At 49.3% G+C, this 15,518-nt stretch overlaps 1 protein-coding gene across 1 annotated transcript in view; it reads left to right on the forward strand.

Annotated features, from left to right (window-relative positions):
- The window catches only part of DNHD1 (dynein heavy chain domain 1), a 171,296-nt gene that overhangs the window by 125,177 nt on the left and 30,601 nt on the right, over window positions 1–15,518 (forward strand). The window contains exons 31-34 of the mRNA XM_040339911.1: window positions 1,102–1,251; window positions 5,811–5,993; window positions 10,948–11,379; window positions 13,491–13,890. Coding sequence (XP_040195845.1) covers window positions 1,102–1,251; window positions 5,811–5,993; window positions 10,948–11,379; window positions 13,491–13,890 — 1,165 coding nt within the window. The remainder of the gene's footprint in view (window positions 1–1,101; window positions 1,252–5,810; window positions 5,994–10,947; window positions 11,380–13,490; window positions 13,891–15,518) is intronic.

The raw sequence follows: 15,518 nt of genomic DNA on the forward strand, positions 1-15,518 counted from the left end.
ATTCTTCTACATATTTAAAAAAAAAAAAAAAATCACAATAAACGTTTATTGATTGGTTTGCGCAAAAGTTCTAGCGTTTACAAAATAGGGGGTAGTTTTATGGCATTTTTATTAATATTTATTTTTTACTAGTAATGGCGGCGATCAGCGATTTTTTTTCCGGTACTGCGACATTATGGCGGACACTTCGGACACTTTTGACACATTTTTGGGACCATTGGCATTTTTATAGCGATCAGTGCTATAAAAATGCATCGGATTACTATAAAAATGCCACTGGCAGGGAAGGGGTTAACACTAGGGGGCGGGGAAGGGGTTAAGTATGTTCCCTGGGTGTGTTCTAACTATAGGGGGGGGTGGCCTCACTAGGGAAAATGACTGATTGCTGTTCATACATTGTATGAACAGAAGATCAGCATTTCCCCCCCTGACAGAACCGGGAGCTGTGTGTTTACACACACAGCTCCCGGTACTCGCTCTGTAAAGAGCAATCGCGGGTGCCCGGCGGCCATCGCGCCCGCCGGGCACGCGCACGGAAGTCAGGGACGAGAGCCCCTAGTGGCCGGTTCGAGAGCCGACGTAGAGCTACGGGCTCTCGGGCAGGGGAGCCGACCTGCCGCTGTATAACTGCGGCGGCTGGTTGGCAAGTTTTTAAAGTGGATGTAAACCCGATTTTTATTTTATTTTTTTGATGTCACAATGTAGAGTATAAGATTTCCTATCATCTGTGCCCAGTCTTGCCACACAGAGTTGATCCAGCTCTGAGCAATCCTCTTTTATTGTTCAGTGAAAAGGAACTTCCAGATAAAAACCTGTCTAAATAAAAAGTCCTTTCCTCTGTCCTTGCTTTGAGTGACAGGTTGTTTACATATCTAGCTTGGACATGTTTATCATATGTTATGTTATGTTTATCATAATATGAGGTGATCCACAGTATAACAAGTGAGAAATACACCCCTCCCCCACATAACACATCTTGGTAATATACAATGAACTGTGAATCACCTCCTCCTATACCATCAGAGGCCTCTTTATTATCCTCCTCATTTCATGGCACAGAATCTCATTGTTATGACCTTCTAAAAATCCTTTCTCGGATAGGAGACAGAGCGCCGTAGGAAAGAACTGGAAGAGACACGGGAAGGGGAGCGCCAGGTGAGGGCGGAATGTGAGGAGCTGGAAAGATCCAAAGAACGTTTGAGAAACCAAGTCAACACATTACAGGGCCACAGACAACTCCAACTGGAAGAGGTGAGCAAATAGACACAGTCCATGCACCCCAATATCTATCACTGAGCATCTGTACCCCATCATTGTGCTGGATATCCCGACATGCCAGTGCACCCCAATATCAGCCACTGAGCATCTGTACCCCATCATTGTGCTGGATATCCTGACATGCCAGTGCACCCCGATATCTATCACTGAGCATCTGTACCCCATCATTGTGCTGGATATCATGACATGCCAGTTCACCCCAATATCTATCACTGAGCATCTGTACCCCATCTATGTGCTGGATATCCTGACATGCCAGTGCACCCCAATATCAATCACTGAGCATCTGTACCCCATAATTGTGCTGGATATCATGACATGACAGTTCACCCCAATATCAGCCACTGAGCATCTGTACCCCATCATTGTGCTGGATATCCTGACATGCCAGTGCACCTCAATATCAGCCACTGAGCATCTGTACCCCATCATTGTGCTGGATATCCTGACATGCCAGTGCACCCCGATATCTATCACTGAGCATCTGTACCCCATCATTGTGCCGGATATCCTGACATGCCAGTGCACCCCGATATCTATCACTGAGCATCTGTACCCCATCATTGTGCTGGATATCATGACATGCCAGTTCACCCCAAGATCTATCACTGAGCATCTGTACCCCATCTATGTGCTGGATATCCTGACATGCCAGTGCACCCCAATATCAATCACTGAGCATCTGTACCCCATAATTGTGCTGGATATCATGACATGACAGTTCACCCCAATATCAGCCACTGAGCATCTGTACCCCATCATTGTGCTGGATATCCTGACATGCCAGTGCACCTCAATATCAGCCACTGAGCATCTGTACCCCATCATTGTGCTGGATATCCTGACATGCCAGTGCACCCCGATATCTATCACTGAGCATCTGTACCCCATCATTGTGCCGGATATCCTGACATGCCAGTGCACCCCGATATCTATCACTGAGCATCTGTACCCCATCATTGTGCTGGATATCCTGACATGCCAGTGCACCCCAATATCAGCCACTGAGCATCTGTACCCCATCTATGTGCTGGATATCCTGACATGCCAGTGCACCCCGATATCTATCACTGAGCATCTGTACCCCATCATTGTGCTGGATATCCTGACATGCCAGTGCACCCCAATATCAGCCACTGAGCATCTGTACCCCATCTATGTGCTGGATATCCTGACAGGCCAGTTCACCCCAATATCAGTCATTGATCATCTGTACCCCATCTATGTGCTGGATATCCTGACATGCCAGTGCACCTCAATATCATTCACTGAGCATCTGTACCCCATCGTTGTGCTGGATATCCTGACATGCCAGTGCACCCCGATATCTATCACTGAGCATCTGTACCCCATCATTGTGCTGGATATCCTGACATGCCAGTGCACCCCAATATCAGCCACTGAGCATCTGTACCCCATCTATGTGCTGGATATCCTGACAGGCCAGTTCACCCCAATATCAGTCATTGATCATCTGTACCCCATCTATGTGCTGGATATCCTGACAGGCCAGTTCACCCCGATATAAGCCACTAAGCATCTGTACCCCATCATTGTGCTGGATATCCTGACATGCCAGTGCACCTCAATATCATTCACTGAGCATCTGTACCCCATCGTTGTGCTGGATATCCTGACATGCCAGTGCACCCCGATATCTATCACTGAGCATCTGTACCCCATCATTGTGCTGGATATCCTGACAGGCCAGTGCACCCCAATATCAGCCACTGAGCATCTGTACCCCATCTATGTGCTGGATATCCTGACAGGCCAGTGCACCTCAATATCAGTCACTGAGAATCTGTACCCCATCATTGTGCTGGATATCCTGACAGGCCAGTGCACCCCAATATCAGTCACTGAGCATCTGTACCCCATCATTGTTGTGCTGGATATCACAACATGCCAGTGCACCCCAATATCATTCACTGAGCATCTGTACCCCATCATTGTGCTGGATATCTTGACAGGCCAGTGCACCCCAATATCAGTCACTGATCATCTGTACCCCATCATTGTGCTGGATATCCTGACAGGCCAGTGCACCCTAATATCGGCCACTGAGCATCTGTACCCCATTATTGTGCTGGATATCCCGACATGCCAGTGCACCCCGATATCTATCACTGAGCATCTGTACCCCATCATTGTGCTGGATATCCTGACATGCCAGTGCACCCCAATATCAGTCACTGAGCATCTGTACCCCATCGTTGTGCTGGATATCCTGACATGCCAGTGCACCCCAATATCTATCATTGAGCATCTGTACCCCATCATTGTGCTGGATATCCTGACATGCCAGTTCACCCCAATATCAGTCACTGAGCATCTGTACCCCATCGTTGTGCTGTATATCCTGACAAGCCAGTGCACCCCAATATCAGCCACTGAGCATCTGTACCCCATCGTTGTGCTGGATATCCTGACATGCCAGTGCACCCCAATATCATTCACTGAACATCTGTACCCCATCATTGTGCTGGATATCCTGACAGGCCAGTGTACCCCAATATCAGTCACTGAGCATCTGTACCCCATCATTGTTCTGGATATCCTGACATGCCAGTGCACCCCAATATCAGTCACTGAGCATCTGTACCCCATCATTGTGCTGGATATCCTGACATGCCAGTGCACCCCAATATCTATCATTGAGCATCTGTACCCCATCATTGTGCTGGATATCCTGACATGCCAGTTCACCCCAATATCAGCCACTGAGCATCTGTACCCCATCATTGTGCTGGATATTCTGACATGCCAGTGCACCCCAATATCAGTCACTGAGCATCTGTACCCCATCTATGTGCTGGATATCCTGACATGCCAGTTCACCCCCAATATCAGCCACTGAGCATCTGTACACCATCAATGTGCTGGATATCCTGACAGGACAGTGCACCCCAATATCAGTCACTGAGCATATGTACCCCATCGTTGTGCCGGATATCCTGAAATGCCAGTGCACCCCGATATCTATCACTGAGCATCTGTACCCCATCATTGTGCTGGATATCTAGACATGCCAGTGCACCCCAATATAAGCCACTGAGCATCTGTACCCCATCATTGTGCTGGATATCTAGACATGCCAGTGCACCCCAATATAAGCCACTGAGCATCTGTACCCCATCATTGTGCTGGATATCTAGACAGGCCAGTGCACCCCAATATCAGCCACTGAGCATCTGTACCCCATCGTTGTGCTGGATATCTTGAGATGCCAGTGCACCCCGATATCTATCACTGAGCATCTGTACCCCATCATTGTGCCGGATATCATGACATGCCAGTGCACCCCAATATAAGCCACTGAGCATCTGTACCCCATCATTGTGCCGGATATCATGACATGCCAGTGCACCCCAATATAAGCCACTGAGCATCTGTACCCCATCATTGTGCTGGATATTCCGATATGCCAGTGCACCCCAATATCTATCACTGAGCATCTGTACCCCAACACTGTTATATATTATCTGACCTGTCAGTGCACCCCAAATATCTGTCCCTGAGTACCTGCACCCCAACACTGCTATAAAACATGACTTGTCAGTACACCTCAATATCAGTTACTAGTTATCTGTACCCAACATTTCTCTGTATAACCTGACATGTCCCTGTACCCTGAGTAACCGTAACCCAAAACTGTTCTGTATACCTTTACATGTTGGTGTACCCCAATATCTGCCCTCAAGTACCTGTACCCTAATACTGTTCTGTATAATCTGGCATGTCATTGCAACCCAATATCTGTCCCTGAATATCTGTACCCCCACAGCTGTGCTGTATAACCCGATATGTCAGTGCAACTCAAAATCAGTCACCCAATATCTGTACTACAACACTCCATTAAAACATGTCTCTGCACCCCGATATCTCTGCCCCCCCAAGGCGAGACTTTTCATAGTAACAGTCTTATGGTCAAATCCCCTTACACATCAATTGATTTCAGCTTTTTGATATTTAGCCAGTCTTAAAGGGGTTGTAAAGGTAAAAAAAAAAATTCCCCTAAATAGCTTCCTTTACCTTAGTGCAGTCCTCCTTCACTTACCTCATCCTTCCATTTTGCTTTTAAATGTCCTTATTTCTTCTGAGAAATCCTCACTTCCTGTTCTTCTATCTGTAACTCACCACTGTAATGCGAGGCCTTCTCCCTGGTGTGGAGAAAGCCTCTTGAGGGGGCAAGCAGGAGTGTCAGGATGCCCACTAACACACAGCTCCTTTCTCTATCTGCAAAGTAAAGAGTGTCCTGACTCTCCTGCTCGCCCCCTCCCCCCTCAAGAGGCTTTCTCCACACCAGTGAGAAAGCCTTGCATTACGGTGTGGAGTTACAGACAGAAGAACAGGAAGTTTTGGGAAAGTTTGCAGAAAAGTCCTGCTGTGTGTATGCTGTGGGTGTGCCCGGCCAACTCCCTTCGGACAAAAACCCACGGAAAAGTTTGTTTGAAGTCCGATCGTGTGTATGAGGCTAAAGGCTCATCCCCCGTCATTTGTCCGCCATGTTGCGATGTTCCCTCTTGCAGGCCTGTGTCCAGTGGTCGGAGGTCCAGAAGCAGCTGAAATTGTCGGATGTGGAGGAGATAAGGAGTTACAGAGCCCCCCCGCCCCCGGTAATAATGGTCACTGATGTCCTGTGTACTGTGTTCGGAAAAGAGCCCGGATGGGAGAGCGCCAAACTACTGCTGGGGCAAGAAGAATTCTATCAGGTACGTTTGGAGTAGTGTGAAGGTGTCCGGGTATATGTAGAGTATACATACTGTATATGTATATAATATACTCTGGAGATATTCAAGTATATACAGAGTACTCTGAGGCCTCGTACAGACGAGAGGATATCCGCTGGAAACGGTCCGCCGGACCGTTTCCAGCGGATAAATCCTCTGGCGGATTTGGATCTGATGGCTGTACACACCATCAGATCGAAATCCCCGCGGAATACATCCGCGGTGACGTGGCCGCGCCGTCGCCGCGACGATGACGTGGCGACGTGCGCGACCCTGGAAGGTAAATACTTCCACGCATGCGTCGAATCATTACGACGCATGCGAGGGATGGGAGCGGACGGACTGATCCGGTGAGTCTGTACAGACGACCGGATCAGTCCGCTGGACTGGATTCCAGCGGATAGATTTTGTAGCATGCTAAGAAATTTTTATCCGCTGGGAATCCGTTGGCTGGATTTTTATCCGCCTGAAAATGTCCGCTCGGACGTACACACGACCGGATCTATCTGCTGGAACTGATCCGCAGATCAATCCCAGCGGATAGATCCGGTCGTGTGTACGGGGCCTGAAGGTTATATACATTATATTACCAAAAGTATTGGGATGCCTGCCTTTAACCCCTTAATGACCAGGCCATTTTTTGCGATACAGCACTGCATCGATTCAATTGCGCGGTCGTGAGACGCTGTACCCAAACAAAATGTATTCATCAGTTTAAGCCAGTGTTTCTCAATTCCAGTCCTCAGCCCCCCCCAACAGGTCAGGTTTTCAGGATTTCCCTCAGATGAAAAGGCTGTGGTGATTACTAAGGCAGTGAAACTGATCAAATCACCTGTGCAAAATAATGGAAATCCTGAAAACCTGACCTGTTGGGGGGGCCTGAGGACTGGAATTGAGAAACACTGGTTTAAGCCAATATGTATATGCAATAAGCATATATTGATAGGTTTGCTCAAAAGTTATAGCGTCTACAAAATAGGGGATAGATTTATGGCATTTTTATTTTAATTTTTTTACTAGTAATTGCGGTAATCAGCGATTTTTAGCTGGACTGCGACATTGTGGCGGACAGATGGGACACTTTTTTGGGACCATTGACATCTATACAGCGATCAGTGCTATAAAAATGCACTGTTACTGTGTAAATGACACTGGCAGGAAGGGGTTAACACTAGGGGGCGATCTAGGGATTAAATGTGTTCCCTGGGAGGTGTTTCTAACTGTGGGGGGAGGGGACTGACAGGGAGTACAGAGAGATCGCTGTTCCTTATCACCAGGAACAGACGATCACACTGTACTTCCCTGACAGAACGGGATCTGTTAGGCCCCGTACACACGACCGGATCTGTCCGCTGGGATTTATCCGTGGATCATTTCCAGCAGATAGATCCGGTCGTGTGTAGGCCCGAGCGGACATTTTCCAGCGGATAAAAATCCAGCCGACGGATTTCCAGCGGATAAAAATTTCTTAGCATGCTAAGAAATCTATCCGCTGGAATCCTGTCCTTCAGACTTATCCGGTCGTCTGTACAGACCGGATAAGTCCGCCCGATCCCCATCCCTCGCATGCGTCGAAGTGATTCGACGCATGCGTGGAAGTATTTACTTTCCAGGGTCGCCGCGTCATCGTCGCGGCGACGGCGCGGCCACGTCACCGCGGATGTTTTCCGCGGGGATTTTGATCTGATGGTGTGTACAGCCATCAGATCAAAATCCGCCAGCGGACATATCCGATGAAAACGGTCCGGCGGACCGTTTTCATCGGATATCCGCTCGTTTGTACAAGGCCTTAGTTTACATTGACAGATATCCATTCTGCCTCTCTGTGGAGTGATCAGGGGTGACCGGTGGACATTGCGGCCTCCAGCCACATGCATTGGCTTCGGCTGGGTGTATGCAGAGTACTCTGGGTGTATATGGACACATACAGAGTACTCTGGAGGTGTCCGGGTATATACAGGCATACCCCACTTTTAAGTACACAATGGGGTTTATTTACTAAAGCTGGAAAGTGCAAAATCAGCTCACTTCTGCATAGTAAACAATGAGCTTCCAGGTTTAGCTGGGGTTAGAAGCTTGTTGGTTTCTATGCAGAAGTGAGCCTGATTTTGCACTTTCTAGCTTTAGTAAATAAACCCCTTTGTGTACTTAAAAGTGGGGTATGCTTGGAGGTGTCCGGGTATATACAGGGTACTCTGGGTGTATCTGGTCATATACAGAGTACTCTGGAGGTGTCCGGGTATATACAGGGTACTCTGGGTGTATCTGGTCATATACAGAGTACTCTGGAGGTGTCTGGGTATATACAGCATACTCTGGGTGTATCTGGTCATATACAGAGTACTCTGGAGGTGTCCGGGTATATACAGCATACTCTGGGTGTATCTGGTCATGTACAGAGTACTCTGGAGGTGTCCGGGTATACACAGCATACTCTGGGTGTATCTGGTCATATACAGAGTACTCTGGAGGTGTCCGGGTATATACAGCGTACTCTGGGTGTATCTGGTCATGTACAGAGTACTCTGGAGGTGTCCGGGTATATACAGGGTACTCTGGGTGTATCTGGTCATATACAGAGTACTCTGGAGGTGTCCGGGTATATACAGGGTACTCTGGGTGTATCTGGTCATAAACAGAGTACTCTGGAGGTGTCTGGGTATATACAGCATACTCTGGGTGTATCTGGTCATATACAGAGTACTCTGGAGGTGTCCGGGTATACACAGCATACTCTGGGTGTATCTGGTCATATACAGAGTACTCTGGAGGTGTCCGGGTATATACAGCGTACTCTGGGTGTATCTGGTCATGTACAGAGTACTCTGGAGGTGTCCGGGTATATACAGCGTACTCTGGGTGTATCTGGTCATGTACAGAGTACTCTGGAGGTGTCCGGGTATATACAGGGTACTCTGGGTGTATCTGGTCATGTACAGAGTACTCTGGAGGTGTCCGGGTATATACAGCATACTCTGGGTGTATCTGGTCATATGCAGAGTACTCTGGAGGTGTCCGGGTATATACAGCGTACTCTGGGTGTATCTGGTCATATACAGAGTACTCTGGAGGTGTCCGGGTATACACAGCGTACTCTGGGTGTATCTGGTCATATACAGAGTACTCTGGAGGTGTCCGGGTATATACAGCGTACTCTGGGTGTATCTGGTCATATACAGAGTACTCTGGAGGTGACTGGGTATATAGGCATTACTTTGGAGTTGTCCAGGTATATACAGAATACTCTGAAGTTGTCTGAGTATATAGACAGTACTATGGATGTGTCTGGGTATATAAGCAGTACTCTGGCGGTGTCTGGGTATATAAGCAGTACTCTGGCGGTGTCTGGGTATATAAGCAGTACTCTGGCGGTGTCTGGGTATATAAGCAGTACTCTGGAGGTGTCCGGGTATATAAGCAGTACTCTGGAGGTGTCCGGGTATACACAGCATACTCTGGGTGTATCTGGTCATATACAGAGTACTCTGGAGGTGTCCGGGTATATACAGCGTACTCTGGGTGTATCTGGTTATATACAGAGTACTCTGGAGGTGTCCGGGTATACACAGCGTACTCTGGGTGTATCTGGTCATATACAGAGTACTCTGGAGGTGTCTGGGTATATACAGCATACTCTGGGTGTATCTGGTCATGTACAGAGTACTCTGGAGGTGTCCGGGTATATAGGCATTACTTTGGAGTTGTCCAGGTATATACAGAATACTCTGAAGTTGCCTGAGTATATAGACAGTACTCTGGCGGTGTCTGGGTATATAAGCAGTACTCTTGAGGTGTCCGGGTATATAAGCGGTACTCTGGAGGTGTTAAGGTATACTGAATATGGAGTACTCTGTAGGTGTCCAGGTTAGAGAATCTACAAATGTCTCCCCCTGGGGCTCTGCATCCTCCAGGTTGGATGAGTTTATGATGGATCGATCCCTGAGTGTCAGTTGTTGTATTTGCAGGATCTGCAGTTCTATGATGGTCGTGGGATGTCAGACGCTGAGTACTCTGGAGGTGTCCGGGTATATACAGCGTACTCTGGGTGTATCTGGTCATATACAGAGTACTCTGGAGGTGTCCGGGTATATACAGAGTACTCTGGGTGTATCTGGTCATATACAGAGTACTCTGGAGGTGTCCGGGTATACACAGTGTACTCTGGGTGTATCTGGTCATATACAGAGTACTCTGGAGGTGTCCGGGTATATACAGAGTACTCTGGGTGTATCTGGTCATATACAGAGTACTCTGGAGGTGTCCGGGTATATACAGAGTACTCTGGGTGTATCTGGTCATATGCAGAGTACTCTGGAGGTGTCCGGGTATATACAGCATACTCTGGGTGTATCTGGTCATATGCAGAGTACTCTGGAGGTGACTGGGTATATAGGCATTACTTTGGAGTTGTCCAGGTATATACAGAATACTCTGAAGTTGTCTGAGTATATAGACAGTACTATGGATGTGTCCGGGTATATAAGCAGTACTCTGGCGGTGCCTGGGTATATAAGCAGTACTCTTGAGGTGTCCGGGTATATAAGCAGTACTCTGGCGGTGTCCGGGTATATAAGCAGTACTCTGGTGGTGTCCGGGTATATAAGCAGTACTCTTGAGGTGTCCGGGTATATAAGCAGTACTCTGGTGGTGTCCGGGTATATAAGCAGTACTCTGGTGGTGTCCGGGTATATAAGCAGTACTCTTGAGGTGTCCGGGTATATAAGCAGTACTCTGGCGGTGCCTGGGTATATAAGCAGTACTCTGGCGGTGCCTGGGTATATAAGCAGTACTCTTGAGGTGTCCGGGTATATAAGCGGTACTCTGGAGGTGTCCGGGTTAGAGAATCTACAAATGTCTCACCCTGGGGCTCTGCATCCTCCAGGTTGGATGAGTATATCATGGATCGATCCCTGAGTGTCAGTTGTTGTATTTGCAGGATCTGCAGTTCTATGATGGTCGTGGGATGTCAGACGCTGTGTTCTGCGCTCTGTCTCGTGCAGTCAGAGGGTCTGAATTTAGCGCTTCCTGTGTCAGGCCGGCCAGTGCAGCGGCTGCGTCTCTCTGCGAATGGTTGCGTGGTCTCCACCAATGCTGCAGCGTGCTCCGGAAGCTGGAGAAGAGCAGAAGCCTTCTGTCCCGAGCAGAGGCACAGGACTCGGAGGTGGCTGAAAGGATAGCAGAGCGGAGGCTCCAACAGGAGTGTCTGAGGGTCCAGATAGAGCAGCTCTCCCTCCAGCTGAAGATCACCAGAAGGGAAGAAGAAGACCTCCGCAGACAGGTGACGCTGTGTCAGGAGAAGCAGAGACTGGCAGAGGAGTATGAAGACAGGGCACAACCTCACCAGTCAGTATGGAGATCTGCTCTGGAGGTAAGTGATGCCTCATGGACCTGATTATCCAGGGCACATGGGTGTCCGCTGAAATTTTTTCAGAGGGGGGCGCTTCGGCAGCGGCGATACACAGTCGCATTTTACCCTTTCTTCGAACCTCTAGCGCTGGTTAAAAGCGCCCCCCCCCCTCACGTTAAAATGTAAAAACACCCCACTGTGCCCCCTGCATCTTTCAATACCTCTTTGTCACTACTGTGTACCCCCTCTCCACAATTGCACCTCTGGACCCCTTTACATTACACAGCACCCCACAGCTCTGGACCCCTTTACATTACACAGCACCCTGCATCACTGGCCCCCTTTACATTACACAGCACCCTGCATCACTGGCCCCCTTTACATTACACAGCACCCTGCATCACTGGCCCCCTTTACATTACACAGCACCCTGCATCACTGGCCCCCTTTACATTACACAGCACCCTGCATCACTGGACTTCTTTACATTACACAGCACCCTGCATCACTGGCCCCCTTTACATTACACAGCACCCTACATCACTGGACTTCTTTACATTACACATCACCCTACATCACTGGACTTCTTTACATTACACAGCACCCTGCATCACTGGCCCACTTTACATTACACATCACCCTGCATCACTGGCCCCCTTTACATTACACATCACCCTGCATCACTGGCCCCCTTTACATTACACAGCACCCTGCATCACTGGACCCCTTTACATTACACAGTACCCTGCATCACTGGACCCCTTTACATTACACAGCACCCTACATCACTGGACTTCTTTACATTACACAGCACCCTGCATCACTGGACCCCTTTACATTACACAGTACCCTGCATCACTGGACCCCTTTACATTACACAGCACCCTGCATCACTGGACTTCTTTACATTACACAGCACCCTGCATCACTGGACCCCTTTACATTACACAGCACCCTGCATCACTGGACTTCTTTACATTACACAGCACCCTACATCACTGGACTTCTTTACATTACACAGCACCCTGCATCACTGGACTTCTTTATATCACACAGCACCCCTTTCCCTTGATTGAAACACTACACTATATTGACAGTATATTTATTTCAGGTCAAAAAGAGGAATGAGGGACAATTGGATTTGCGACGTGCGCGGCCCTGGCAGTTCAATGCTTCCACGCATACGTCAAAGTCATTTGACGCATGCAAGGGATGGCGGCCGCTCGGACATGTACGGTAGGTCTGTACAGACGACCGAACATGTCCGACGGACAGGATTCCAGCGGGCATGTTTCTAAACATGTTTAGAAGCATTTGCCCGCTCGAAAAAGGCCCGGCGGGCAAATGTACGCTGGAATCCTGTCCGCTCGGCTGTACAGACGACCGAACATTTCTGCTGAAACTGGTCCGAGGACCAGTTTCAGCAGACATGTTCGGTCGTCTGTACGGGGCCTTAAGGGGGTTGTAAAGGTTACATTTTTTATTTTATTTTATAATAACAAACATGTCATACTTGCCTCCACTGTGCAGTTCGTTTTGCACAGAGTGGCCCCGATCCTCATCTTCTGGGGTCCCTCGGCTCCTTCCCGCAAGAGCTAACCCCCTTCTGGGAAGCGTTCTGCCAAGGGGGTTAGCTTGCAGGAGTGCTCCCGTTTGATACAGTGGTGGCCATAGCTGCCACGTGTATCACTTGGCCCCGCCCCCAGCGCGCTGCGTCATTGATTTGATTGACAGCAGCAGGAGCCAATGGCTGCACTGCTATCAATTATATCGATCTCCCACAGAGATGGGGGGGAAACCAATGCGGGATCGCGCCCATTGAGATTCGGGCCTCAGGTAAGTAAAACGGGGGCTCGGGGGGCCGGTAACTATCAGATGTTTTTTCACCTTAATGCATTGGATGCATTAAGGTGATAAAACCGGAAACTTTACAGTCACTTTAAAGTAGAACTATAGGGAATTTTTTTTTTCCATTTTGGATAGAGCAAGGGAGGGTTATAACCCCCATAAACCCCTTTAGAGGTCAGGAAGAGATTTTTCCCGGGGGCAGCAGTTGATAGTCATGTGTAAAGTATTTCGGTGAGGATGTGGATTCTCTGTGACTCACTGATCTTCTCTCCTTCCATCCTCAGACTTTACAGAACCGTCTTCAGTTGGTTCCAGCTCAGTCTCTTCTTGTTGCTGCCTCTATTTCCTACCTTGGCAGTCTCCCATGGCCTCGCTGTACGGCATTATTGGAGAAGTGGCAGAGGCTGTGCAATGGGGTGGAAGTTCCTCTGGATCCAGATGATGTTAGGGACACTCTGGACCGCTCCGGGCACAATGAAGGGTCCCTCCTCCTAGAGGTGCTCAGCATTCCAACAGAGAAGATAGGATGGTTTAGAAGGAGATTGCCGGTCACTATAGAGACACAGATCCGTGCCACACTGCTCCGAGCCGGGAACCGGTATGCAGATACCCTGATGCTGGTCATAGATCCAGATTTCATGGCTGAGAGGTGGCTGTCTGCTCTACTGGGGACAGACGAGACAGGTGAGAGCATGCTTTAGCATACCCTGGGGGGGGGGGGGATTACTAAAACTTGTGAAAATTCTGGTGCAGCTCTCCATAGAAACCAATCAGCTTCCAGGTTGTATCGTCAAAGAATAATTGAACAAGAAGCTGATTGGCTACCACATACAGCTGAACCAAATTCTAAGTGCTCCAGTTTTAGTGAAGCGTAAAGTGTTATAGGAGTACTAAGTAGGGGTGGAACGGATCAAAAAACTCACGGCTCAGATCGTTCCTCGGATCAGGAGTCACGGATCGGATCATTTTTCGGATCAGCAAAAAAGAAAGAAAAAAAAATCTCCCCCACTGCAATATCAACATCCCCCCCCCACTGTAATATCCACATCTCCCTCCCCCACTGTAATATCCACATCTTCCTCCCCCACTGTAATATCCACATCCCCCCGACTGTAATATCCACATCCCCCCCACTGCAGTGGCGTCACTAGGGTTGGTGTCACCCAGTGCAAAAAAAAAATGGTGTCACCCCCCCACCCACTGTGGTCCCCCCCTCAGTACAGACCCCCCCCCCCTCAGTACAGACACCCCACAGTAGTGCAGACCTCAGACAGTAACCCCCCAGTAGTGCAGACCTCAGACAGTAACCCCCCAGTAGTGCAGACCTCAGACGGTAACCCCCCAGTAGTGCAGACCTCAGACAGTAACCCCCCAGTAGTGCAGACCTCAGACAGTAACCCCCCAGTAGTGCAGACCTCAGACGGTAACCCCCCAGTAGTGCAGACCTCAGACGGTAACCCCCCAGTAGTGCAGACCTCAGACAGTAACCCCCCAGTAGTACAGACCTCAGACGGTAACCCCCCAGTAGTGCAGACCTCAGACGGTAACCCCACAGTAGTGCAGACCTCAGACAGTAACCCCCCAGTAGTGCAGACCTCAGACGGTAACCCCCCAGTAGTGCAGACCTCAGACGGTAACCCCCCAGTAGTGCAGACCTCAGACAGTAACCCCCCCAGTAGTGTAGACCTCAGACAGTAACCCCCCAGTAGTGCAGACCTCAGACGGTAACCCCCCCAGTAGTGCAGACCTCAGACGGTAACCCCCCAGTAGTACAGACCTCAGACGGTAACCCCCCAGTAGTACAGACCTCAGACGGTAACCCCCCCAGTAGTGCAGACCTCAGACAGTAACCCCCCAGTAGTGCAGACCTCAGACGGTAACCCCCCAGTAGTGCAGACCTCAGACGGTAACCCCCCAGTAGTGCAGACCTCAGACAGTAACCCCCCAGTAGTGCAGACCTCAGACGGTAACCCCCCAGTAGTGCAGACCTCAGACGGTAACCCCCCAGTAGTGCAGACCTCAGACAGTAACCCCCCCAGTAGTGCAGACCTCAGACGGTAACCCCCCAGTAGTGCAGACCTCAGACGGTAACCCCCCCAGTAGTGCAGACCTCAGACAGTAACCCCCCCAGTAGTGCAGACCTCAGACAGTAACCCCCCAGTAGTGCAGACCTCAGACGGTAACCCCCCAGTAGTGCAGACCTCAGACAGTAACCCCCCCAGTAGTGCAGACCTCAGACAGTAACCCCCCAGTAGTGCAGACCTCAGACGGTAACCCCCCAGTAGTGCAGACCTCAGACAGTAACCCCCCCA

This window comes from Rana temporaria, chromosome 2, assembly GCF_905171775.1.
Source record: "Rana temporaria chromosome 2, aRanTem1.1, whole genome shotgun sequence".
Classification (NCBI taxonomy): Eukaryota; Metazoa; Chordata; class Amphibia; order Anura; family Ranidae; genus Rana; species Rana temporaria.